At 44.8% G+C, this 22,509-nt stretch overlaps 1 protein-coding gene across 13 annotated transcripts in view; it reads right to left on the bottom strand.

Moving 5' to 3' along the window:
- The window catches only part of tenm4 (teneurin transmembrane protein 4), a 132,912-nt gene that overhangs the window by 41,449 nt on the left and 68,954 nt on the right, over positions 1–22,509 (bottom strand). For 8 of the 13 annotated variants that reach the window (XM_078103875.1, XM_078103856.1, XM_078103866.1 and 5 more), the window contains 9 exons: positions 20,696–20,910; positions 19,413–19,623; positions 15,522–15,623; positions 14,595–14,789; positions 12,915–13,115; positions 8,984–9,169; positions 7,065–7,091; positions 2,846–2,992; positions 1,759–1,975 (listed from right to left, as the gene is read on the bottom strand). In XM_078103875.1, coding sequence (XP_077960001.1) covers positions 1,759–1,975; positions 2,846–2,992; positions 7,065–7,091; positions 8,984–9,169; positions 12,915–13,115; positions 14,595–14,789; positions 15,522–15,623; positions 19,413–19,623; positions 20,696–20,910 — 1,501 coding nt within the window. The remainder of the gene's footprint in view (positions 1–1,758; positions 1,976–2,845; positions 2,993–7,064; positions 7,092–8,983; positions 9,170–12,914; positions 13,116–14,594; positions 14,790–15,521; positions 15,624–19,412; positions 19,624–20,695; positions 20,911–22,509) is intronic. The other 5 variants (XM_040175348.2, XM_078103823.1, XM_078103838.1 and 2 more) reach the window with 1 other exon arrangement.

Raw genomic sequence — 22,509 nt, 5'->3', positions numbered from 1 at the left:
CACGAGCCTTGAGTTGTTTAAAAACGGGCAGTCAGAATCTGTCGACGGTTGATTTGAGAATGTCGGGTCATATGCAGATGATGAACGAGGGGACTAATGAATGACCCGGAAATGTGAATGTATGTGCTTCGTTTGTAAAGGGTGAAAGGAGTAATTTGTTGTTTAATTAGCCTGCTAAAATCAAATCCTGAGTTAAAGTAACAGTTACAAAAACGTAATATAATAACATCCCACAAAGGAAACACAACCTCAGTGTAAAGGCAATAAGAAATGACGAGGGTGGCGCACAGCACATTATTTAAACATTTCAACAAGCGCCTAATGCTTAGGACGTGTCGTGTTGCAAATTATACTAAAATGGAAATGATCCTTCTTGAGCAAAGACACTTTTCATATCACTTTTTTTTCTTTCAACACCAACAGCTCTTATGGACTAAAAATAGTTATTTCTGAAACTACAACATTCTGCCATACAAAAGCCTCACAACTTTTCTTTGATTTGTCGGCTGTTTTTGACGCCATTTTTGAATATTTCATCACCAGGGAATGAAAACAGAAACAGAAAACAGTCCAAAAAAGAAAATTGAGAATATTCTCCACATATTTTATTCTCAATTTATTTATTTTTGACTGTTGTCTGTTTGTTTCACACGAGTATAATAAGCCGGGATAGCAGAAAGCTCCACAAGCAAGCGGGATGCAAATACGTCGAGGCCGCCTCACGAGCGATTAAAGATGAAAAGAGACAGAGACAAAGGAAAAGAGAGGCAGGGGAGTCTTATGGGACTTTGACAGCCATCCTGGCTGATATGAAAGCGCCTCAGATTCCATGGCTTGGGTGTCGTGGGCTCTGCCTCTGGGAGTGGGCCTCAGATGAATTACAGTAAAAGTAATCACAATACATGAATATGAGATGCCTTCAGTGCGAGGGAATGCTCTCTGCTTTAAGGTTGTCCATCATTATCTGTCCGTTATCTTTCTAGTTATGCACACATTCGCTCCCTGCCCATTTCAGTCTCAGCCGCCTATAGAGTAACATTTGGGTTTGGGGAAAAGTGCAACAACCACAGAAGTGAGCAATATCTTAAATAAATAATGAAAGCCGAATGATTTGTGCTTGCACCTAAATCATCAATACGATAACCAAAAAAAGTCATGTTGACTATACTACATGTCCAAGACTTGAACCAAGTTTATTCGATTGAAAATGTGTGGGAGAGTGGGACATTTACACATCAACAAATGTCTGCCGCATTCAACTCATTGCCAAACAATTAGGATTAAACCTATCGCCACCAGGGAAAGCTCTCTGTATCTCGCGGTGTAGCAGATTGGTGATGCGTTTTATGTCAACCGGCCAGAGCTGAGGAGGTCCGGAAACAATATGTAATATAGAACAGGCCATGTCAAGAAAATACTGAAAAGCTTCCAAGAAGCTTCCAAGAGAGCTCCCTGGAGTGGATGCTTCAGATAACAAAAGACGAAGAATAAAAGCAAAAAACGAAAGTGATTATCGGCGTGGAAAACATCCCCCCCAGGCAGCGTCAATAGTGTTCGTGTGATGACTGTCTTTGTCAGAGGAGGGAGACAAAAGTTTTGCAAAAAAGCTTTAAATCCAGCACTGACTCATATAACTGACTCAACGGATGTGTGACAAACTAATGACGATGAAAAAAAACCCCATGAGGATTCAAGTTCAACTTGATAACCAGGAGAGCATCAGCATTCCTCGCCGTGATGTCTGCGCAAGTCACTCACTTTCCGTCAAAGGGGTTGGCTCCGGGGATGACGTGGGTGCTGTCTCGGCCCACCAGGAAGTACACCCTGTCGTAGAAAGTCTGCAGGTTGCTCTGTGCAGAGGACATCTGTGTCTCCTGGATGATGTCCAGGGGGTCCGGGGAGCCAACGCACAGAGAGGTGGTGTGACAGGTTGCCTGCAGACAGCAGTCTGGATCCATGCAGTCCACCAAGCCATCTGACAAGGTTAAACAAGTCACACACACGCTGTAATTTAACAACAGTCTGGACACACACCTGGCAAAAGAAACGGAGCATGTATATCAGAGCCACCGGGGGCATTGTTCATTTTTACCGCTGTTTTGGGAAATGAGTGGAGCCATGTCAAGTACATCTCTATTCTGGAGAACATTCTAACACCGGCAGAATTGCTTTGGATCTCTATCTGTAATTTGCATGAAATAATACAAGAGCTGCTGTGCGATGCACTTTACTTTCCTAAAGTGGGTCATTGGAGTCCCTACCCTTTGCTTTCAGGGGCCTATCTGGCCAGATGGGTGATAAAAATAAACCGTGCTGTCAGGAGTCAGTCAAATCCCCAGCAGCACCCCTTCTTTGCCACTCAGAGCGCTGCAGTCTCTGCAAAGTGATGGAGGGGGGGATTGAAACCGCCGCTGCATAAATAAGGGATGATATTGCGTAGCTCGAGCCCAGAATGAGGTCTGGAAGAAAGGAAGTCACGTCTTCTACTTGGCCTCCAGAGCGGTGCAGCCCCCTGGCTGGATCCGTGTGTGTGCCTGGCCCCGCTCGGGGCTAGTTAGCGGGCAGAACGGGGACTTCCTCCCGAGGCCGGCCCGTGCTCTGAGTCCTAAAGGCCTTTTAGAAACGCTTTTTAATAAAACCCTGCTGTCCAGGTGACTGCCACATGCCTCATCCTCAGCGGCATAAGAGTACAACTGAGCCTGGAAAGCATACAGCGGGTGTACAGTGTATTCTCAAGCACAAAGGGTGTTTAATCTGTAGTCAAACCACGTCTAGTTTAGAGCCCCCGGTGGACCACGCGTGGCCGGTGTTACAAGGCTATGGTGTGTGTTGTTTGTGATTTTACCTCCATCGTTGTCCTTGACATCACTGCAGGCCGTTTCCATAGAGGTGTCACATCCAGTGCCCCTCCAGCCCAGCTGGCACACACAGTACCAGCCATTGTTACCCAGAGTGCACCTACCATTTCCATTGCATAAGCCGGGACAGCCCTCTGTGTAACAAAAGGGGACAATAGACAGAAGTTGGCGCAGGATTTCAAAAAGGCGGGTCAAACGGGTGGCGGATAAATACCGTGTGTTGTGTGTGCACAACAAAAACACAACAACAAAACGGTGGGCCCGATGACAACAGTTTGCTGCTAATATTTCTCTGACGAAAGTCACGTGGAGAATGGGCGCGGCTGCCTATAATGACTCTCAGCTGAAGATGATTAATTCACTACACCTTTTGTGAAGCTTCCAATATCCATTTGCAGTAAAATCAGATAAGGGAGATCTTCTAAATCAATATTCACTCATTACTACAGTAGAGTGGTCTCCTGTATCTGCACTGCTGCGGCGGGATAATGAGAGCAGAGGTGTAGGTGCCGGCATTCCCGCTCATAATTGGATCAGTTTTTATGTGATTTTCGAATGTGATCGCCGTAACGATCATAGCATTACAGCTACAAAGCTGCATCAGTTATCGGGGGGGAAAAGCGAGAATTGTCATCAGAGGCAGAACAAGTAGGCGTATAAGGCTGTTCCCAGTAATGTCATGCAGGGGAGGACTTTACGCGCATGTGACCCCAGGGGTGCTAAAGGCAGACTGGAGCCGACCGACAGGTGAAACATTCCCCCGCTTCTCTCTGGATGGGTCCTAACAAGGGCATACATCAGAGGATTATCTCACCTCTTCTAGGGCTGTTTGCCGTTTATCTGGTACCTTTGTGATTCGGATCCCGTCGCTAAGGGACAGGGTAACATCCCAAGATATCAAGCGCGCGCATCTATCACAGTTTGTGGTGTTAGCGAGCTGCATGGTAGCGAGAATGCTAAGCTGACCCATTTTATCAGCTAGAGAGAAGCTGGGGCGGCTGTCTGGATGCTCTTACATCACAGAGGGAGAATAGAAGTGGGAGCACGAGAGAGCAAGGAAGGAACGAGAGGAGTGCGGCGATCGGGGGAAATATATTAAAGGGAGAAATAACAGATGAAAGAAGAGACAGCGATGAGAAGGGAATACAGAAAAGTGTTTAGAAAGCTAGAGGGTAGAAGCAGTAGAATAAATGGGTGTTGTAGATTACATGGTGAGCTGAGGAATGCATCCGTTGCATTTTGGTTATTGCACTACAGAGAAAGGTGAGTATAATGACATAATAGGACCATTGATCAATGAACAATCTACATATATGCCATACAAATTAGGATTTAAAAAAATGAATAACAGGACCAGGACAGAATAAAATAAATATAGCCAAATAATATCTTTGACCTTTCAGTAATTCATTTTCATTCTTCGATTATAAAAAGCAAGTATGTCATATTTTACTGTTACATAAATAGGACGTTGAATCATAGGAGGAACCTGCAACTGAGCTCTCTCAGTTATATCCTTTCCTTTATGCACCATACTTACAGTACAGCGCAGCATCAGGGCAGCGGAAGCGCTCCTTTGATTTATACATAAAAAGCTGAATAACAAAAGGAGCAACCGAGATGCAGAGTATCGAACAATGGGGATGAACTGAGGAACATTTAAAATAGTAAGAAAAATAATGACTCAATTTTCTTCCCGTTCCGCAGAGGAAAAGGGACTCACGGTCGAAGGCTAATACCATCAGAGGGCGTCTTGCCTCCGAGACAATAGCCGTCCTTTTATTGAACAAATGGACAAAACAACGCCGGTTGTGCCGGTGTAAAACAGATGATTAGTAAACTCTGAATATTTACCACAGGGATAAATAAAGATCCGCTCCCGGTTGGCACCGGTTCAACTTAATTGGCAGCCCTTTTCAGACTGGAGACCCCCGCTGAGCCGTGCCCAAGCCCGCCTGAAACAGCTCCAAACGTGAGGCTGCGAGTGCTCGAAAGGACTCCTCTGGCAGCCGCTCTCGTGCCAGGTGGTCCATTACCAAGGACACAGCGAGAGTCAGAGAGGGTGTTGGAGGCACAGAGGCAGGATTACTGCAGAGCCTCCACCCTCTGCTTGTCCTGCACCAACCAGACCATGAACTCTTTTAACCCTCCTGTTGTCCTCATTTCCTGTATACACCCCGTGTCCTCCGGGTCAAAATGACCCGTCTTCACTAAACCCCCCATATAAGCAGCTTAATTAAATTTTAAACACCAAATTTCATCTTGCTTGAAGAAACAACTTGTCATTCACCACAAAATGTGTGACTACCTCAGTTTTCCCTCTTCACTTTATTTGTATAGCTTAAGAAAAGAAAAATCTTTATTCATCCCAATGACTCAGTTTCTTTCTTGTTTTTCTCTTGAACAATTTAGGACAATGTACACTACAAAAATATGAAAAATAACATAACCAATTCAACCTATTAGCACATGTAGGGCAGTATGCAAGTGTACCGCCTTTGCAGATATATATTTTTTGCACCTGCAGCACACAGTATGTGTTTTACAGTCCTTCTTTTGAGGGCAGAACTGACATCTCTTCCTCTTACTTGCCCTAGCTGGGGAAGTGGCTGTAGTAGCTGGATCCTCAGGTTGATCAGGAGCTCCTGCACTCTGAATAGCTTTCACAACTTCTGCTGAGACTTCTGTGCAGGGGACATGCTTCCTTCTTTCAATGAGTGGAGTTACAAGAGCCTTTCCTACCTGCTCCAGGAACACCCTCCTCTTGCTCTGCTTACGAGACATCCAGGTCGGGTTGATCTCTCTCCAAATCACAAAGGCATTGTGGGAGGAAACATCAATGATGTTGTGGATGATGGCCAGGGGCCACCAGGCAGTCATCTTTCTGCAGCTGTATGTTCCAATCACCTTATCCAGGTTGTCCTGGACACCCTTTGTTGCGGTTGTAGTTCAAGATGATGACTGGCTTCCTGTCGTCACGATCGCTAATGTCACCGTCTGTGTGCAGTGTGCTCAGAAGAACTACATTCTTGTTTTTCTTTGGGAGGTAAGAAACTAGAGCGGTGGTGGGAGTGAAGGCGAACTTTGATGATAAGACCTCTCTTCTCTTTGACGCAAGCAGTGCAGGTGGGAGCTCAGGCTTGTTCTTTCGAACTGCACCAACCATGGTGATCTTCCTCTTCAGGAGCTGCTGTCCAAGTTTACACGAGATGAAGAAACTGTCACATGTCACATTGTGCCCCCTCAGTCCCTCTGTCACATGTCACATTGTGACCCCTCAGTCCCTCTGTCACATCAAGCACAACTCGCATCCACTGGTTCTTCTCTGGGCATCCACTGGTCGGCTTCCCGGTATAGACTTGCATTTTCCAAGCATAGCTTGATTTGGCATCGCAAGCCACCCATGACTTGATCCCATATTTTGCTGGCTTGCTGGGCATATACTGCCGGAGAGGACAACGACCTTTGGACAGCAGTCTGTGAGAGGACCACCTGATTTGTCTTGGTTACTTCTGCTACTGATTGATCTGAGACACAACTGAAACATTGAAACATTCTGTGGTGTGTAAATAACTGTGTGACCTTGATTTCAACTCTATTTGCCTCATGGGTCATTTTGACCCGAAGACCATCTTTGTACCTTTTTTTGTACAGCTTACATGGAAATGTGAATAAAAGCAACCTTTCACTTTTTCTACTGTTGGGGCCAATCTAGGAAAAGTCATAAAATTTCAAGTAAAAAAAATATTGTTTAGGGGTATTTTTGGGGTTTTTTAACACAGTGGCGGGTCATTTTGACCCGAGGACAACAGGAGGGTTAATTAGAGAGGATGCGGCCTCAGCACCTATAAGGCCCTGCTCACAGCTGCAGGTTATGAAGCCCCCTTTTCCCGACATCCACCCCCCCCCCTCCCCTCACCTCTATCAAAAAAAGCAAGGTTGCACCCCCAGCCAAATATCCAAAGCTGTACAACTTGACTCAACTGGTGTGGAGGTGCTAAGTGGAGATTAACATGGGACAACATGGCAAAAAAGTTGATGGGAGGTGGAGGTTCTGTAGAATGAGTTTGTTTGGAGAAGTGTGTAGTGTTCCCATATGTTCATGTGTGTGTGTGTGTGTGTGGTGGTGTGGGGGGTGGGGGGGGTGGAGGTATATGGAGTTATGATGGCAGGAGGACAAAATAGAAGGAAGGAGGAATGCCATACCTTTCACTACCTTATCCAGATAGTGAGCTTGGGAGATAAAAGACAGGACATGTAAGGGAGGATTGAACAGTGCCACTTCCATGACAAGACAGCAAAGCAAGGTGTTAGTTTACATTACAAAAGGTAAATAAATAAATAATAAAAAAGTGCTGTCATGAAGCAGAACCATGCATTACAAGTAACACAACAAATACGATCGAACACAGAGGGAGGGAGGGAGACTGGAAAGACAGGGGAGGGTGTGAAGCACAGGAGAGTGAGAGAAAGAGAGAAAAAAATAGTGATATCTTCGGAAAGAACATTTCAATCTCTTCCCATTTATCTGCCAGGATCGGCAAGATATCTCAGGGGAGTATTTCATAAGCAAGGTGATTGATGCACACATTACCGCCCTTCAACTCTCAAGTAATATCACACAGTAGGTCAGGATGTTTTAACAAAAAAGCACATTTAATCTCGAAACACCTCTTTAGACGATGAGGTCACAGCGCTGGCTGGGGCCAGAACGGACCCCCCCGCTCGCCACGGCATGGGGCTTTGGGGCCGATACAGAGCTCTCAATAATGAAAATTGATTCAATTTGAGATCTTTGGCTTCTTATTTCAATGAAGCTGAGGGATTTTCCTTGTTGAGGGAGTGGGGATCTCAATATGGCACTTATAAAAGCCCCATCAATAATGTAAGGCCAGCGTATGAAACATTCACAGAGTCAAGGCTCTGCACTGAAGCAGCTCTGCTCCGAGATATGCACGAGAATCCTGTGAGAGAAGAATGATCTATCTCTATGAAAATAAAGAGAATAAAGATTTGACATAACTAACTAGCATTCTCAACTTTGTTGCATTTCCCTTTGTGTGGGAGTTTCCCATTTCAGTTCGATGATGTGGCGAAAAAAGAGATGTCTATTGTTTTGCTTAAGCAGGATCCTAGAATGACAGAGCAACTGTCAACTGGGAAGCTTAAACCCAGAATCATATTGTATTTTATTGCCACACACTGTGTCATGTAAAAGCAGTAGAGTAACTACATTAATATAGTACAATAAAGTAATAATGTGTCAGAATTGTTCTTGAGTTGAATGCTCGAGTGAGAGAATTCAGTTAAAATCAAAGAGAGCACTAAGAATCAATACAATTATACATAGCAGAGAAGAGAATGGATGGCACAGAGGGGTTAAAGTAGCACGCTTGCACACATCACATGTCCTCTGGATGGTGTTTAGAGGAGGTCTCAGGACGTAAAACGCTCTTCTTAACAATGAAAGTTTCGAACTTCAGAACATCCATCAGCTTAACATGAAATACATCCGTGCCGTCTCTCTGGCAGCCGACATTTTAAACAGATGGACGAGGTCACACACAGTGGTGAACATACTCCACCGGAGGATTTTGAATTACTTCAGAACACCATGAAAAGTCAGTCAAAAAGTTTTTCCTCAGTTGTAAGTGCACCGATGCTTTCGTACATACATCGGCTTTTTGCACGTTAACACTGAGGAACAATTGTTAGTGTAAACACCGAGCAAAGAAAGTGGTGGTTGATCTGCTCACAATGACCCACATATCAGCATTATGAAAGAAATGGCAAATGGCAAGGGAGAAAATAAAGAGATGAGGAAAAGGATGGGTAAAAATGAAAGGACACCTTAGCACATTCCCACATTAAAATGCATGAAGCAAGCCTCAGATCCTTGAGTAAACCCGTTCATGCTCTACCGACTTGCACAAATTCAATTAAGCATGCTTTTCCCTCTCTTCCCAGACTGGACCCCGCACACCCAGTGCTTAATACACACGCAGAAAGAAAGACAGCGCCTTTGTTGCCGCCTCCCCCCTCCCTAAGATCACACCCTCCCCACACACACACACACACACAGGGTCCCGCCCCCCCGCCAACACCAAAACCTCTTCCCCTCCTACCGATGGTGCAGTGTTCTCCGTTCCACCCAGGACTGCATTCACATTTGCCGTCCCTGCAGGTGCCGTGCTCGTTGCAGCGAGGGTGACACGCCCTCTGGTCACACCCGGTGCCCATCCAGCCGTCGTCACAGCGGCAGGTGCCCGACACACAAATGCCGTGGCCACCACAGTCCGCTGCACAAATCTCTGTGGGAGACACAGACATAGAAAAAGACCCCCAAAAAAAGGGAAAGAAATGTGAGCGGGGGAAGACGGGCAGAAAAGAAGGAGTGAGGGTAGAGGGGGAGGAGGGGGGTGGGGGGGTGGACGGGACAAGGCAACAAGGGTGAAGAAAGAGACAAATCCGGGAGTTATTGTCAGAGAAAAAGGCAGCCACGCTCCACTACCTTGTCTGATGGCAGCTGAAAAGAAATTCCTGCACCTCATAAGGGGCAATCCTCTTTGACAATACAAATCTAATAAGTCCATTGTACAGAAAAGACATGGATCGAGGCAGCCTTAACAGACTTCCTCTTCCTCTTGTCTCTTCTTTTATTTGTAAATTAAACGTCCTTCCGGCAGAGGGAGGAGAGGAAAATTGAGCTTGCACTTCTTTCTATGAATAATCAAATCAACATGAGCACTGCGACTTCGATTCAACAGGTTAAAACGTACTATATTTTCGTTGTGCATGCTGGGTTCGCCGCTTTGCCACATTACTACGCACTAAAGGCAGGAAGTACGTCTACACCGACATATTTAAGGCACATTCAGCGCATGATTCAAGGCATGAGATGTCAATAAGCTGTTTTTATTCTACCTGAGTGCAGCGTGCCAGGGAAAGAAGTACACTGGCGGAGCGAAGGCGGCCGAGACCGAGCCACAGCAAAGCTCTGCTGGCGCCTTTTGTGTGGCAGCAGAAAGACCTCCCTGACAGGCTGCGATAGAGCCCGGGACATTACCCGCGTCTCATGAACTCGAGGGAGAGCGTGACAAGACGAAAGCGCGCAGAAATTAAACGCTGACATATTTATTATGAATCTCATTGAAATGTTAACCTCTTTATAAACCATTGTGTTTGAAAAAAAAAAAAAAAATCCAGAAGAGGCTCAGCCGTATGGGCTATGAGGAACAAAAGACGCGTATTCATGGCTTATTAGCCAAACCAATTCAAATGTGACCGCGGGGGACCTAACTGAAGGTAAAATCTTTGAATAAGTCAATTACTGCCTTTACTGGGCTGATTTTGTCATTGCTGCCAATTAGATTTGAGTGGTAATTTTTAGCCACAAACCATAACATGACATTACCATCTTCAAAAGATCTCTTTTCCTTAAACACTCCTCGGCTAATTGCAGTTTAGCACTTTGTTAATCTATGCAAATGCTAACAGTTCAGCGGACTTTTGATAATGAGGCACAGTATGCTAGCAGCCCCTTATGACTTGCTGAAACACACACAAGCAAATAGATAACCATGGAAACAAACATCAGAACGGGATTCAGTTACAGGAGGTTGCACATTACTCATTTTCAAATAAATATTGTGATACTATTCCTCTTTTAGCCTCTAAAGATGATCGTACCACAGTTATAGAGAAGGTGCTAATGAACATAACGAGCACCTTCGGTGATTTCATTATCACTCAGAATTGAAAAAAATGGACCTTCCTAGATTTACTAGAGCGCATAATGGTCAGAGGAAAACAGACTCAAACTGACTGTGAGACAACTGCTCACTTGGCACAAAGAGGAAACCTTTAACGAGATAAAGATGCAATTACAGCCTGTAGGCAAACCCGTATTGTCCGTGGCCAGAGAAGTCAACAGTGAGAAATACCCCCATCCCCATGATGGCCGTTACCATTCGCACTGAAGGGCCGTGTAAACAAACTTCACTCTGGGTGGGAGGATGGAAAAAACATACATAAAAACACATATTAAAGGACATAAAGCCCAGGGCAATGTTTCATGGCTTGTAACAGCATTACTTCCAAATGGGCATACCCAGGTTGGGTCAAAGCCCCGTCAGAAAATGAATTTGTGACAAAGGAGTCGTTCAGATAATGCTCTCAAAATGTTCTGTGATATACAAACCAGTGAGCGCTTCACGTAAAAAATAAATAAATGTCTGAGCCACGATCTCCATGTCTCAACATTCTCCATGAGACAAACCAATGAACTCTAAAGAAAAAAAAAAAAACTTTGGATATGCTTTTGTTCAAAATGAAACCATCGAGTTGTGGGGGGAGAATTAAAGAATTTTGAAAGATATATTGAATGTTTTCCATCTTTTTCTTCCCGCAGACTGTAGGAAAATACAGCAAGCTGTACTACTCCACCACTGAGCTTAGTGTTGTATTAGACCACAGAAAGCTCTACAAATGAACAGGATGAAAGTGGATGAAGAGCCAACTCCTTGTTATTTACAGAGCCCCTTTTCTATGCGCGGCAAACTCAGACTAACTGCCCATTTCCCTCAAAATCCCTGGGATTATCTAATAGGTCATTGTGTATGCTCGGCATATAAAGGGATTCCTGCATCTAAGGGACAGACGGACTTAAAGTCACGTTTCAGAAATATATTGGGAGAATACCAATTATGTTGTCTAAATGAAAGCCGCTTACGGCCGCAACTGACTTGGCCTTAACAAAAACGAAGATGATGAACTGATTATCCACACATCAGAGTCCAGATTGCTCTAGACTGAGCTATTGGAAGTTTTAATCTTTCAGAGAAAAGGCATAAAACATTTAACACAGTTTCACAGGAGCGTTTTATAAAAGGCAAAATTGGGAAGTTATTCAGCGCGCTACGGTTGAAATAACAATCTGGAACTTTTTGCATCTGCCAACACTGAAACTAAGTGATGTTATATACCTACATTTGACAGCTCTTTACCAATCCACCCCTGAGTTCACTGAGGTTTTTCAGTAAAATATTTCTATGTTAAATGTGAGCAGGCAGGCAGCCTGTCAAGAGCTCAGCCTGAATCGTGCATGACTTTTTTTTTCAGCCTCAAAGTCTCTAGGTGGTGTATTATAGCTGTAAAACTGTATATTACGCTCAGCCTATTCTGACTACCAAGAGGGAATATTTCCCCCGGACGAAATAAACTCAAATGGGAACAATCCTCCGGAGCAGAAGAGAGCGATCATCAGCGGTGAGCCTTGTGCCAACGTGAATAAAGCCAGGGCTGAAGAATGAGCATTAACTTGCATTAGATCATGCCTCTGACAATATCCCCTCTACGCGTGTTTCCCTCTCCTCTCCGGCTGCAGCTAACCACTCAAGATGAAGCCATTTGCAAGAGAAATGCATTTGGAGCCAAACCAACTAGAATTTGATTGCTACCTGTGGGCCTCTTACTGATCACCGATGTGAATGATTGAGGCTTTTTTCCGAGCCCTTTTCTTTTTTCACATAATCAGATTTGTTTACTTCTGCCTTGAGTCTCGCAATTATCAAAGCTGAACTGAACCAGGAAGTGAAATAAATTCAGACAATTGTGAGATATTACCATACAATCACAACTATTAAAGGCTAAGAAATTCTACTTGATGCTGTGGACTATTTGTGGTGAGTTGGTGATCGATAAGTGTGAGGGATTACATCACTGCAAAGTGTATAACTATAAATATCCGTATGAGCAAGATTTCTGTCTGACCAACGTGATCAAACTGTGAAACAATCCCCTGTTGTTTTGTGTTATGTCTTTACTGACTCCCTTTATAAATAAATAATAAATGATGATTCCTAATGTAAAGCTTCATTTAAATGCCTACCCTCTTATCAACAAGCTAGTAGATAAGTACAAAAGAATGAAAAAAGTCTATCTATACAATACTTTCTGAGAAGGCATTGACTTTTTTTTCTGCTTGGTAATCAGAGCTGATTCTGCAGTGACCTGAGAAAAGGAATGCTGCCAGTGCGTACAGAGGGGAGCACTCACCTGTGGAGCAGTCCTGGCCGGTCCAGTTGGGATCGCAGCTGCATGTACCGGTGTCTGCCAGGAACGCTCCGTGTCCAGAGCACTGGTCCATGCAGGACGCCCTGGGGCTCTCACATCCCGGGCCGCCCCATCCCACAAAGCAGTGGCACTCTCCTTGGACACACACGCCTCGGCCTGAGCACGTCGGGTCCAGGCAGTCCACTAGAAGGGGGTTTGCAAAGACAACTGTGTCAAGACACTCAAGTCACCCGCCGCTTCCCTCGTTAAAAGGCAAGGTGGCATATTTGAGCATGACTGGAATGATGACTGGGAGGGGCCGCGACTGCGAGAATGTACAGAGGGAACTCGTGAAAAAATCCCACGAGCAGGCCCACTTTCTTCAACACAGTAGACAAGATTTACAGTGAAACTAATTAAATGAGAGTGGGGCTTATGGTACAGATTGCCCACGCTCCTGCTGCCATGATCACCTCGTAATACAAATTCCTCCCGAAGAGGGACGGTGCCTTAATAGGAGCCTGTTTCGCATAAATGAGAGCCACAGGATGATTAGTTCAAAGCTGAAAATACCAAAACTTTACAGAATTACAGAAAGCCAGGTCAAGTAAGGAAAAATCCCAGAGCACTAGTTGGATGTCCTAGGTGTGCACCACTCTAGATTAGATACTACTTAAAAATCGTTGGGCTTAAAGCTTTGCACTTGCTCTCTTCTGCTGCATCTCTGATTTGTGCAATGTGCCCGTGTTCAATGGTATGCAAAGATCAAATTGCTTCTAAACAATCCCTTCCCTTGACATCTTGTCAAACAAATGCTTGCTTTGTAAGGCACCAGAGTTGTGGGAGCATATAAAATTATAAAAATTCCCAGACAATAACTGCATAGTACACACAGATGGCAAATGGGCCCCAAGCAGGAGCAATGTCTGCAGGAGAGCAGCAGGCCCCGCCGTGGCAGCTCCCCTTTACCATGATATAAATGGGTATAAAGGCCGTCATAGTAAGACAAACAGGATCTCTCGCCTTTTAGCAGATGGTTTGGGCGCAAGGCACAAAGATCAGAGGCTAACTGACAAGAAACTCTCTCCTGGCAATCCATCATTGAGGCTGAAGGTCGCAAGGAAGAAAGGTAGAAATGTTAAAGGGCCCTCGTCCACATTCCCCTCCACTCCTTATGGCCAACGCTCCACCCAAAAATAGAATGGGGGCCTATGGATGTCACAAAGCCCCATTTATCAAACTCCCCGGGTCCATTTGTCATCTTGAAATGAGAGCCTTCAAGAACTGACAAACACAATGGCTCCTTCAATCTTATCTGGTCAAGCCTTATCCGGCACCGTGAATGTGGACTTCCTAATGGATTAACAAAATACTTTGCGTACAGACAATAATGACACAATACTGTTTACACTAGCGTAACGCCTTTTATCCGTGATTTATACGCAATGAGTCGCCTAGGATGCATATTGTGGAGTGTTTCGGTCACAACAACCTTCATAGAAGGATGTACTGTCTTTACGACAGTAATAGACAGACTGTTAAATAAACCATATTAATAGTCATTCCCATTATGGGTATTCTATAAACATGTCAAGCAGTAACAAGCTAAGATGGTGGTTATAACAGTGATTTTATACAGGACTTTATATGTTTAGGACACATATCTATGACTTATTAAATCACCTTCTTCGCAGTTTTCCCCTTTGTAGCCTGGGTTGCAAATGCAGGTTCCCACGATGCAGGTCCCGTGGCTACTGCATGTAACGTCGATGCACTGGTTGGTGGGAACATCGCACTCGGAGCCCTTCCAGCCGCTGTGACACATGCAGCGACCTTTAAGGTATTGACCATTCCCGCTGCATAGCACTGGACAGGCGGCTTTGAAAAGAGCAGACAGCATACAGCGATTTGAATGGACCCCTCCAACCACAGCTTCAAAGAATAGCCTCCATCTGACAATGAGCTTCTGACCAAAATGCTAAATGGTTTCCTCTCCAGTGCAAGATGTCAGACTTAAATATTGCGCTTTAGTATCCGATGCAGGTGCAGATGTGAACAAATTCTAACACAATCTAACAGCAGATATCTATCATCAACACAATGGCAGCACGGGTGTCTGTTGAAAGTAAATAAAAAGGGTTGAATAAGTGTAAAAAATGCTGCCAATCAACACATGGAGAACAGATGGCAGCGTATGTGTAAAGGACTAAAACCAACTTCCATTAAAACAGAGTGCCGTATGTTTTTTAATTTTTTTAATTAGTCGGTAATTAATACAGCCTTGGTTTCAATAATTGAAGGAAGGGTTCAAAATAAGTCCTTTAATCTAAAGCTCTCTTTTCTCTAGAGCCAAGTTTTATAATGCGAGACACCAGACGCCATTAAGAGAGAAACAGGTAAAATAAATCATCTGGAGGAGAACTGACTAATTTAATAACAAAGATCTGAAGCATAATAAAAAGTAATTGGAAGATTAAAAATGCTTTGCTCTGGTCATGCAGTTAATACAATTCTTTCGGCATCCTAACATGTTGTGTCTGTGTGACTGATGTGGATCAATATGCCGTCAGGGCTTAGGGTGGGGGGAGGTGGGGGGGGGGTGTGACTCACCTCGGCCACAGTCAGATCCCTTGAAGCCCAAAAAGCAGTGGCATGTTCCAGCAACGCAGTCGCCATTCCCGAAGCAGTTACTGGGACAGTCATCAACGGAATCTGCAAGAGAGCAATCAGGAGCTTTTCTGAATAATGCGCTTTGGAAAAACAATTTTCCTCCCACTCATTTTCTTTGGGTTGATTATCGTGCCTTTGTTAATGACAGTGATAAGAACGGGGCTCCAATCCTGTCAACATTTCTGTTTAACTGCAAAACATTTTTCAGTGTTGCTACGGTTTCACAAAAATGGGGGAATTTACTGAAGAGCAAACAGGTTCCGATCATCTGGGCTTCGACCGGAAAATGTCTCTGAATTTGCCAACCAATTTGACGGTGATAAGTGACGCGCATCATTTGACAAACCTAATTTGACGCTTTTACGCCTTCTGCCATGGGTCATGTTCTCATGTTTTCTTCCATGGATGGATTTTCACTTTGCTTTAAGGTTTTGGCAGAAGCAAAAGGTTGGCCAGGAAAATTAAAGGCTTGGTAATCCTGTTTTGTCTCTTCATCACAATGAATACAGCCTCTACGTGGTTAATTATCTGCACTCTGCATGTACACTTTTGATCTGTGAACATAGCGTACCAGTCAGCAGTGATTCTGATTGTTAATGTCCTTTTGTTGGGCCATTGCTGCGTTTTAAGGTATTCCTTCATTTTTATTATCAATTGTTTTTTTCCCCACCAGTTCTTTATAATGCAATGTCTTAATTTGTGCAGAGATGAGGAATTATGAAAAAAACATTGTCTTTAACCATATCAAGGTAAAAAAAAAACGATTGCAACTCTTAGATCTGGAAAAACATTCAAATTGATTTATGAACACAAGTTGCATGTCAAAAATAAATAATACTCTCCCCACCTGGATTGAAATACATTACTTTTCTATTAAAAATAAACCCAATACAATTTCAATTAAAGTTTTTTTCTGTCCACAGCGTTTGCTTTGATTGTAGTAACAATGACTGACATTGTGTTGTTATTATTATTGTCTTCCTTGGTTTGAAAGCACTTCTGTGTGAGGCAAACAGTCGGCACAACACTCTCCATCATTTCCTCTATTGATCCATCTAACTTAATCAAATGAATTGGCAAGATAATTACTCCTACCACCGTGTTCCGACACTCACTTTCATTAGAAATAAGAGTGACCACTGAGGCGCTCGACAGCAACAGGATTCTGAAACAAGACGCTCGCTGAATTAAGCCTGAAATGGTGCTGAAAAATATTCAATCTTGTCCGTCTCCTTCAGGCGGCAGAGGCTCTGAGGCAAAACTTACAGAACAAAGACTCTCTTGTGCTCCACAAAGGGCTAGAAATGTGAGCCATGGATTCAGCTTTCCTTTACTCTGGAGAGTCAATCATCACTGTGGATGCAACGCAAGACTGAGAGAAAAGAAAGAGGGAGAAAGAGAACGAGAGAGAGAGACGAAGGGGGAGAAAGAGATACAGAAGTGCTGCTGATGTTTTCTGTGCTGCGGGCTTGCCTTTGCCATGTCGGGTTAGCGAGGGGATGCAGGGGAGACTGTCCTCCGGGGTGGGGGAAGCAAATCAGCATTTTTCTGAGGTTTTGATGGATTCCACAAAGAACCTCTACCTACACTAGGAGGCCTAAGCCCTTCTCTCTTTACTGCTCAGAGCTAGTCAAACCAGCAGTGTGTATGTGTGGCCATTCAAATTCCTCCCAGAAGTGCAATTATGCAGAAGAGATTCTTGGCGCGTATCGTGCAGCTCATGTATATAGGGACAAAAAATAAAAAATAACCCAAGCGGGGGTTGTAATTTAGCATTCACCAAAAGAAGAAAGATCAAAAAAAGAAATAGAAAAAAAAGGTCTTACCTAATAAACTGAAATATTATGGGAACAGGCTTCCAACATTAACGTGCCTCCGATCAAAGGGTATTTCTTTGGTGAACAACAAACAAATCAAACGCGTTTAATTGAGTGATCGTGAGCTGAAGTGCTTCCATTCCAAACGCTGACGCAGTTCAGCAGACTGCGGACGTCCCGCGCCTGTTGCTGCGTTTCCTCTGGAGGGCGGCAAGGGAAGGCCGTGAATATCTCTTAGCCACATACTCAACACAGGCCAAAACGCATAAATCAAGGATTCAAGCCGAGCTTCATTGAAATTCATTACCCTTTCACATCAGGGGAGCTAACTGTTGTGTGAGTCCTCTCCAGTCGGCCAGGGACAGAGTAGCATGCAGGAGGCAGCTTTAATCAGCCACCGAGAGCGTTGCCGTGGCTCTCCGAGGATGCTCAGCACCTCAGACGGATGGGCGGTTGTGTGTGGCCGTAGAGAAAGAGAGAGAGAGAGAGAGAGAGAGGGAGAGAGCTTCTGCTATATAGTGAGACGTTGGATATGGAGTAAGACATTGGTCCTGTACAGGCAGCCATGTCTGGGCTCAGGCCTGTCTGGCACCAGGCAGCGGGGACAAATGGCTTCATGCTCCAGAGGGCTGTGATGCAAAACATTCAGTGGGACACGTTTCACATTGCCATGGAGCCACAGCCAAGTAAACGAGGAGCCAAAGAGCCCAGATTAAAGACAGGGCTGATCCATCCACCCAGATGTATTATGGCTCTGTGCAGCAAGCGAAGCTTCCAATGTTTCGCATGTGAAGAGCACACGGTGCCGACGATGAGGGTAAAATAAGACTGTTGTCTTGTCGGAAAAAATTCCACTGTTAAGAGTCTTATTGTTTGTTGTCTCGGTGCCTTTTCTAGATATTGTTCATATATATTTCTGTGCCTGGGCTGCTTTATTTGAAGGTCAGCTCTATCCCTCTATGGCTCAATACAATCCAGGCAGTTGGTGAGATTCAATTTCTGCTGAAGGGCACTTAACCGGTGACCCATTTTAGAAAGGGCCCCTATGCCTCCCTCTGAGCTCCTCTGGGCAGATCAGCTCTGATAGAAATGAACAGAGGCAGAATTCTAGCTCTGACTAACTCTGCCCCACTCCACGTCCTTTCCCAATTCCCCATCTGTTGCACGGAACGGCTCATCTGCAGAGGGAGTGTTTTTCGTGACGCAAACCACAGGAGGCCTTCACACACACACCCAGTCAAGGCGAAACAAGCAGAGGTAAGTCCCCCTCTTTGTGTCATCATATTTTAAGTATTGAATTACAGCTGTTTACGGCACAGCAAGTGTGTATGAGGGTGCGGGGGGGGCGTCTCTCGCCTGTCTCCACCTGGTGTTACATTGGTGTTGAGGACAGCTTTTCATCGATCTGCTGCCAGGCGCAGCCCCTATCACAGATGGACTACGGCCCAGGAGCTTTTAATTACAGAGCATGTGAGAACAGCTCCCAGCTGCCGTCCCAGTGAAAGTCGACACCTCGGGCCCTCTCGCACCTTGCGCGACGCGGCGGTGCCGATCAGCGGCGCTTTGGGAGGAACGAAGAGGCGCGTTACAAAACGAAATCCCCTCCGCGAGAGAAGGACGCGCGTCTGAAACGCCGTCTCAGACGCAGTCATACTTTTGATATATGGAGAATAGATGGAAATTGGAGCAAACCGTGATCAAAAACGGCACTGGCAGGAGGGTACAATCACACTTTGAATTGTATGCAAATGGCTCCCAGAAGCTGGACCCCTGATTCGCCCGGGAAGCACTTGGGCTAATGAGGATATTATGATCTCTCAATGCCATACTCAGGGGCAAGGCAGGATGGCACTGATGTCCTTCTTTTTTCTCATATTTAACTTCACCTTGATTAACCTTCACTGTAAATGTGCCAAAAACTGCCTGTGACTCGTGCCCTAAGTCTGGGCTGTTTGCTGCGAGTTGGTATTACGGGGATTATGCGGATGTCTATTAACACGCCCAGGGCGCTCACCTATGGCGGTGGTGAGGTAGGAGACCGTCTCAGCGTCCCTCCCGTCGTTGTAGATGGCCAGGTGCCAGATGCCCGAGTCCAAGTACTGGATGAAGCCTGTGTCGTGTGTGACGATGGGCGCCAGGCTCCGCTGCATCGTCTGGGGCCCCTCCAGGCTGTGGATGTCCTGGGCCAGGAGCCGCCGCCCGTCCAAAAGCTCCACAAAGTCGAACTGCGGACGGACAGACACAGAGAGAGAGAGAGAGAGAGAGAGACTGATGGATGGAGCGAAGACACGCCATCTGAGTGAGTGACACATGAGACTTGAGTGCCTTCCGCCCCTCCTCATAGTGGAGCATCATTTGGGCTGCATGAATAACTCATCATTCCGGAGGAGCTGGAGTACGTCTTGGCGCATCGTGGCCGGATGGGCTGCGATAATTTCTCAATCCAAATATCTTACGTGAAAGCCGTGTTCAAAACTCTTAAAAGTAAAAAAAAACAGGGAAGCTGGCAGGGAGGAGAGGAATGTAAGTTAGTCTTTACCACATAACATCTGCAGTGATTAGCTTCATATCAGTGGTGACTCAATGGAATACCAATGAGACGGCAGTTAATTTGCGTCGACATGGGGAAGTGTATGTGTGATCAGACACAGCTCCAAAACATTATTTTCTTTAAACTCAAAAATAGAGAAGAGAGACAAACGCAATCTTTTGACTGAAAAATAAATCACGATGGACATCAATGTAAACACAAAGCCGGCAATGAACAATTTGTTAAAGTGCCACTATGTTTAAAACAGCAAATCTAAACTCCGTGAACCAAGCAGTCAGACATGATTAATAACACGATATATCTGATTCTGTGCTGCGCCTAGATGGGAAATGAGGTTTAAGAAAAAACTCAATTTCTTGGTCCCTGAGTCCTGTATCTTTGTTTGAATCATTGAAGATATTGAACCTGAACAGAATGTGCTGTAAATCCTTTTTGGAACAAATAAAGTGATTCATAATAAATAGAGAGATTTATGATTTTTTTTTCCAAACACTCCTCCGTGGTTAGTTGTTGTTTAAACAATATCCTGATTTGTATTCTGTGTCAGAAGAAAAGGGGAAAAACAATCTAAATTTTTCTTTGTGTTTCGCAAACAATATAATATAACGATTTGTTACAGTAACAACAAAAAGTGACAACTTACAGCTCTTAAAACATTTAGATCCCCCAACTCTCCTTTCATACACCTGCTAGATTACCGGTAATAACAGATGAACGAGTGTCGGCGACATTCAAACATTTCCCACCTGTGTGTGCGACGGAGGCAGGCCTCTCCTCCCATAGATCCCCACTAAGGCGTCTTTGCTCAGGGAAACGTTGAATTTCAGGTACATGGGATGATCAATGAAGACCTGGGCCCTCCAGAAGATGCCGGGGGGAATCTGCTGCGCGACCTTGCGACCCACGTCGATCTCCCCCATATCTATATAGCTGTCATCTGGGAACAGGCTGTCCAATTTGCCTGCGTTGCACACAAAGCAAATCAGTCAAAGATATCACACCATTAATCCAGCATGCGGAGGGCCGAGGGAGTCGATCTGCTGAAGCATGATGGTCCGACCGTATCACAGATATTCAATCACATTGCTGACAGCCGGAAAAGGAAATATTATCAATGACCCCTCTGACCATTGCCAGCAACCCCAGTCCCAAGAGAGGGGGGTGGGGGGGTTCAGAAGTAAGAAAAATCTAATTGAACACCAGTGTGGTCCTCAAACACAATTCCGGTTATTCCCTAAAGTGCTTTGTGTTGAAATGATGAAAACGTTTTAAATTCCTGGCAGCATTGATTATTCAAATCATGGCCATCCAATCATTGGACTGGGAATCAAAGTTCAACTTTTTGAAGTTGCCAAATAATTACTTTTACTTTTATGATCTGCACACATTTCATAAATCTTGAAATCTCAAATTGAAAGGTTCTAATGCTTTGAAATAGGTTGAAAATATGGAGTTACAATGGTACGAGAAAATAAAACTGCTTTATTTCTGTGATAAAACACAGTTATAATTTAAATAAAAGTGTAGAGTGTAAAGTTGTAGTCATGGCAGGGAGGGATGTCTACTAGTGCATCCACTGCCAACAGTTGTCCATATGCTCCATAATACACCTTATATTGGACTCGGTGGAAATTGTAACATCTGCTTGCTCATGTAGGGGAGGTAATTTCAGCACCGATGTCTTCTAACCTCGACGCAAACTACCCCCAGGACTTGGTGGCAGACACGGCTTTAAGTTAGGCATAGTGCGGCAGATGGCGGTGTTCTCAGAAGTCCATCAGTGCCGAAGGGTTTTATCAGCCTAGACAGGGCACACTGTCCCTGGATCTGGGCTTCGCATTATGCTACAGCTCATTTTCTACAAGTCGGTATGTGTTTGTATTCCTGCAGCACATTATCAGGCTGTTTACATAAATCATAAACGGAGAAGAGTCATAATGGGCCTTGTGGTTAAATAAATGCCTGTTGTTCAGCAGGCTTACAACATAACGCTTTGATGGAAAGACTCAGGAAAACTCGCCCGATTTCTAGCACATCTGCATCAGCTCGATCCTAAATCAGATAGCTCATCGTTGTTTCTGGTGACAGAATGCGACTTGTTCAGAAAAGTATGGATATTGATTTCCTATCAGCGATGGTTGCGCTGCTGGGTCAAAAGCTCCGCTGTAGCCGTGTTGTTGTTAGCTGAACACACTTTCTGCTCTCTGGTAAATGAAAAAAGACAACTCCTGGATTCATCTATATGGTAATGACCCCGTCTAGCTACCAATTGTTCCCCGCTAGTGGCAAATCACATGGCTAAATCAGGGCCCATTTGATTGGAGAACGGAGCGGAGCAAACTTTCCTCAAGTCGAGCAGTCGGTACCGTGGGGGCGAGCACACGCTTTCTTGGGCTGCCAGGAAAAGGAAGCCCAGACAAGGAGATGAAAGGATCACATCCGCTCTGAAGAGGACAGAGTGGCTAATCCCCCTCCAGCCCCTGGATACTCGCTCCCTTAAGCCGCCCGCATTTTCTCCCTCCAGGAACAAATAGCACTTTCCCACTTACAACAACTTTCA

Source organism: Gasterosteus aculeatus, chromosome 1 (genome assembly GCF_964276395.1).
Source record: "Gasterosteus aculeatus chromosome 1, fGasAcu3.hap1.1, whole genome shotgun sequence".
Taxonomy (NCBI): Eukaryota; Metazoa; Chordata; class Actinopteri; order Perciformes; family Gasterosteidae; genus Gasterosteus; species Gasterosteus aculeatus.
Note: the sequence above shows the minus strand (reverse complement) of the source record. Positions and strands in the feature narration are given on the sequence as shown.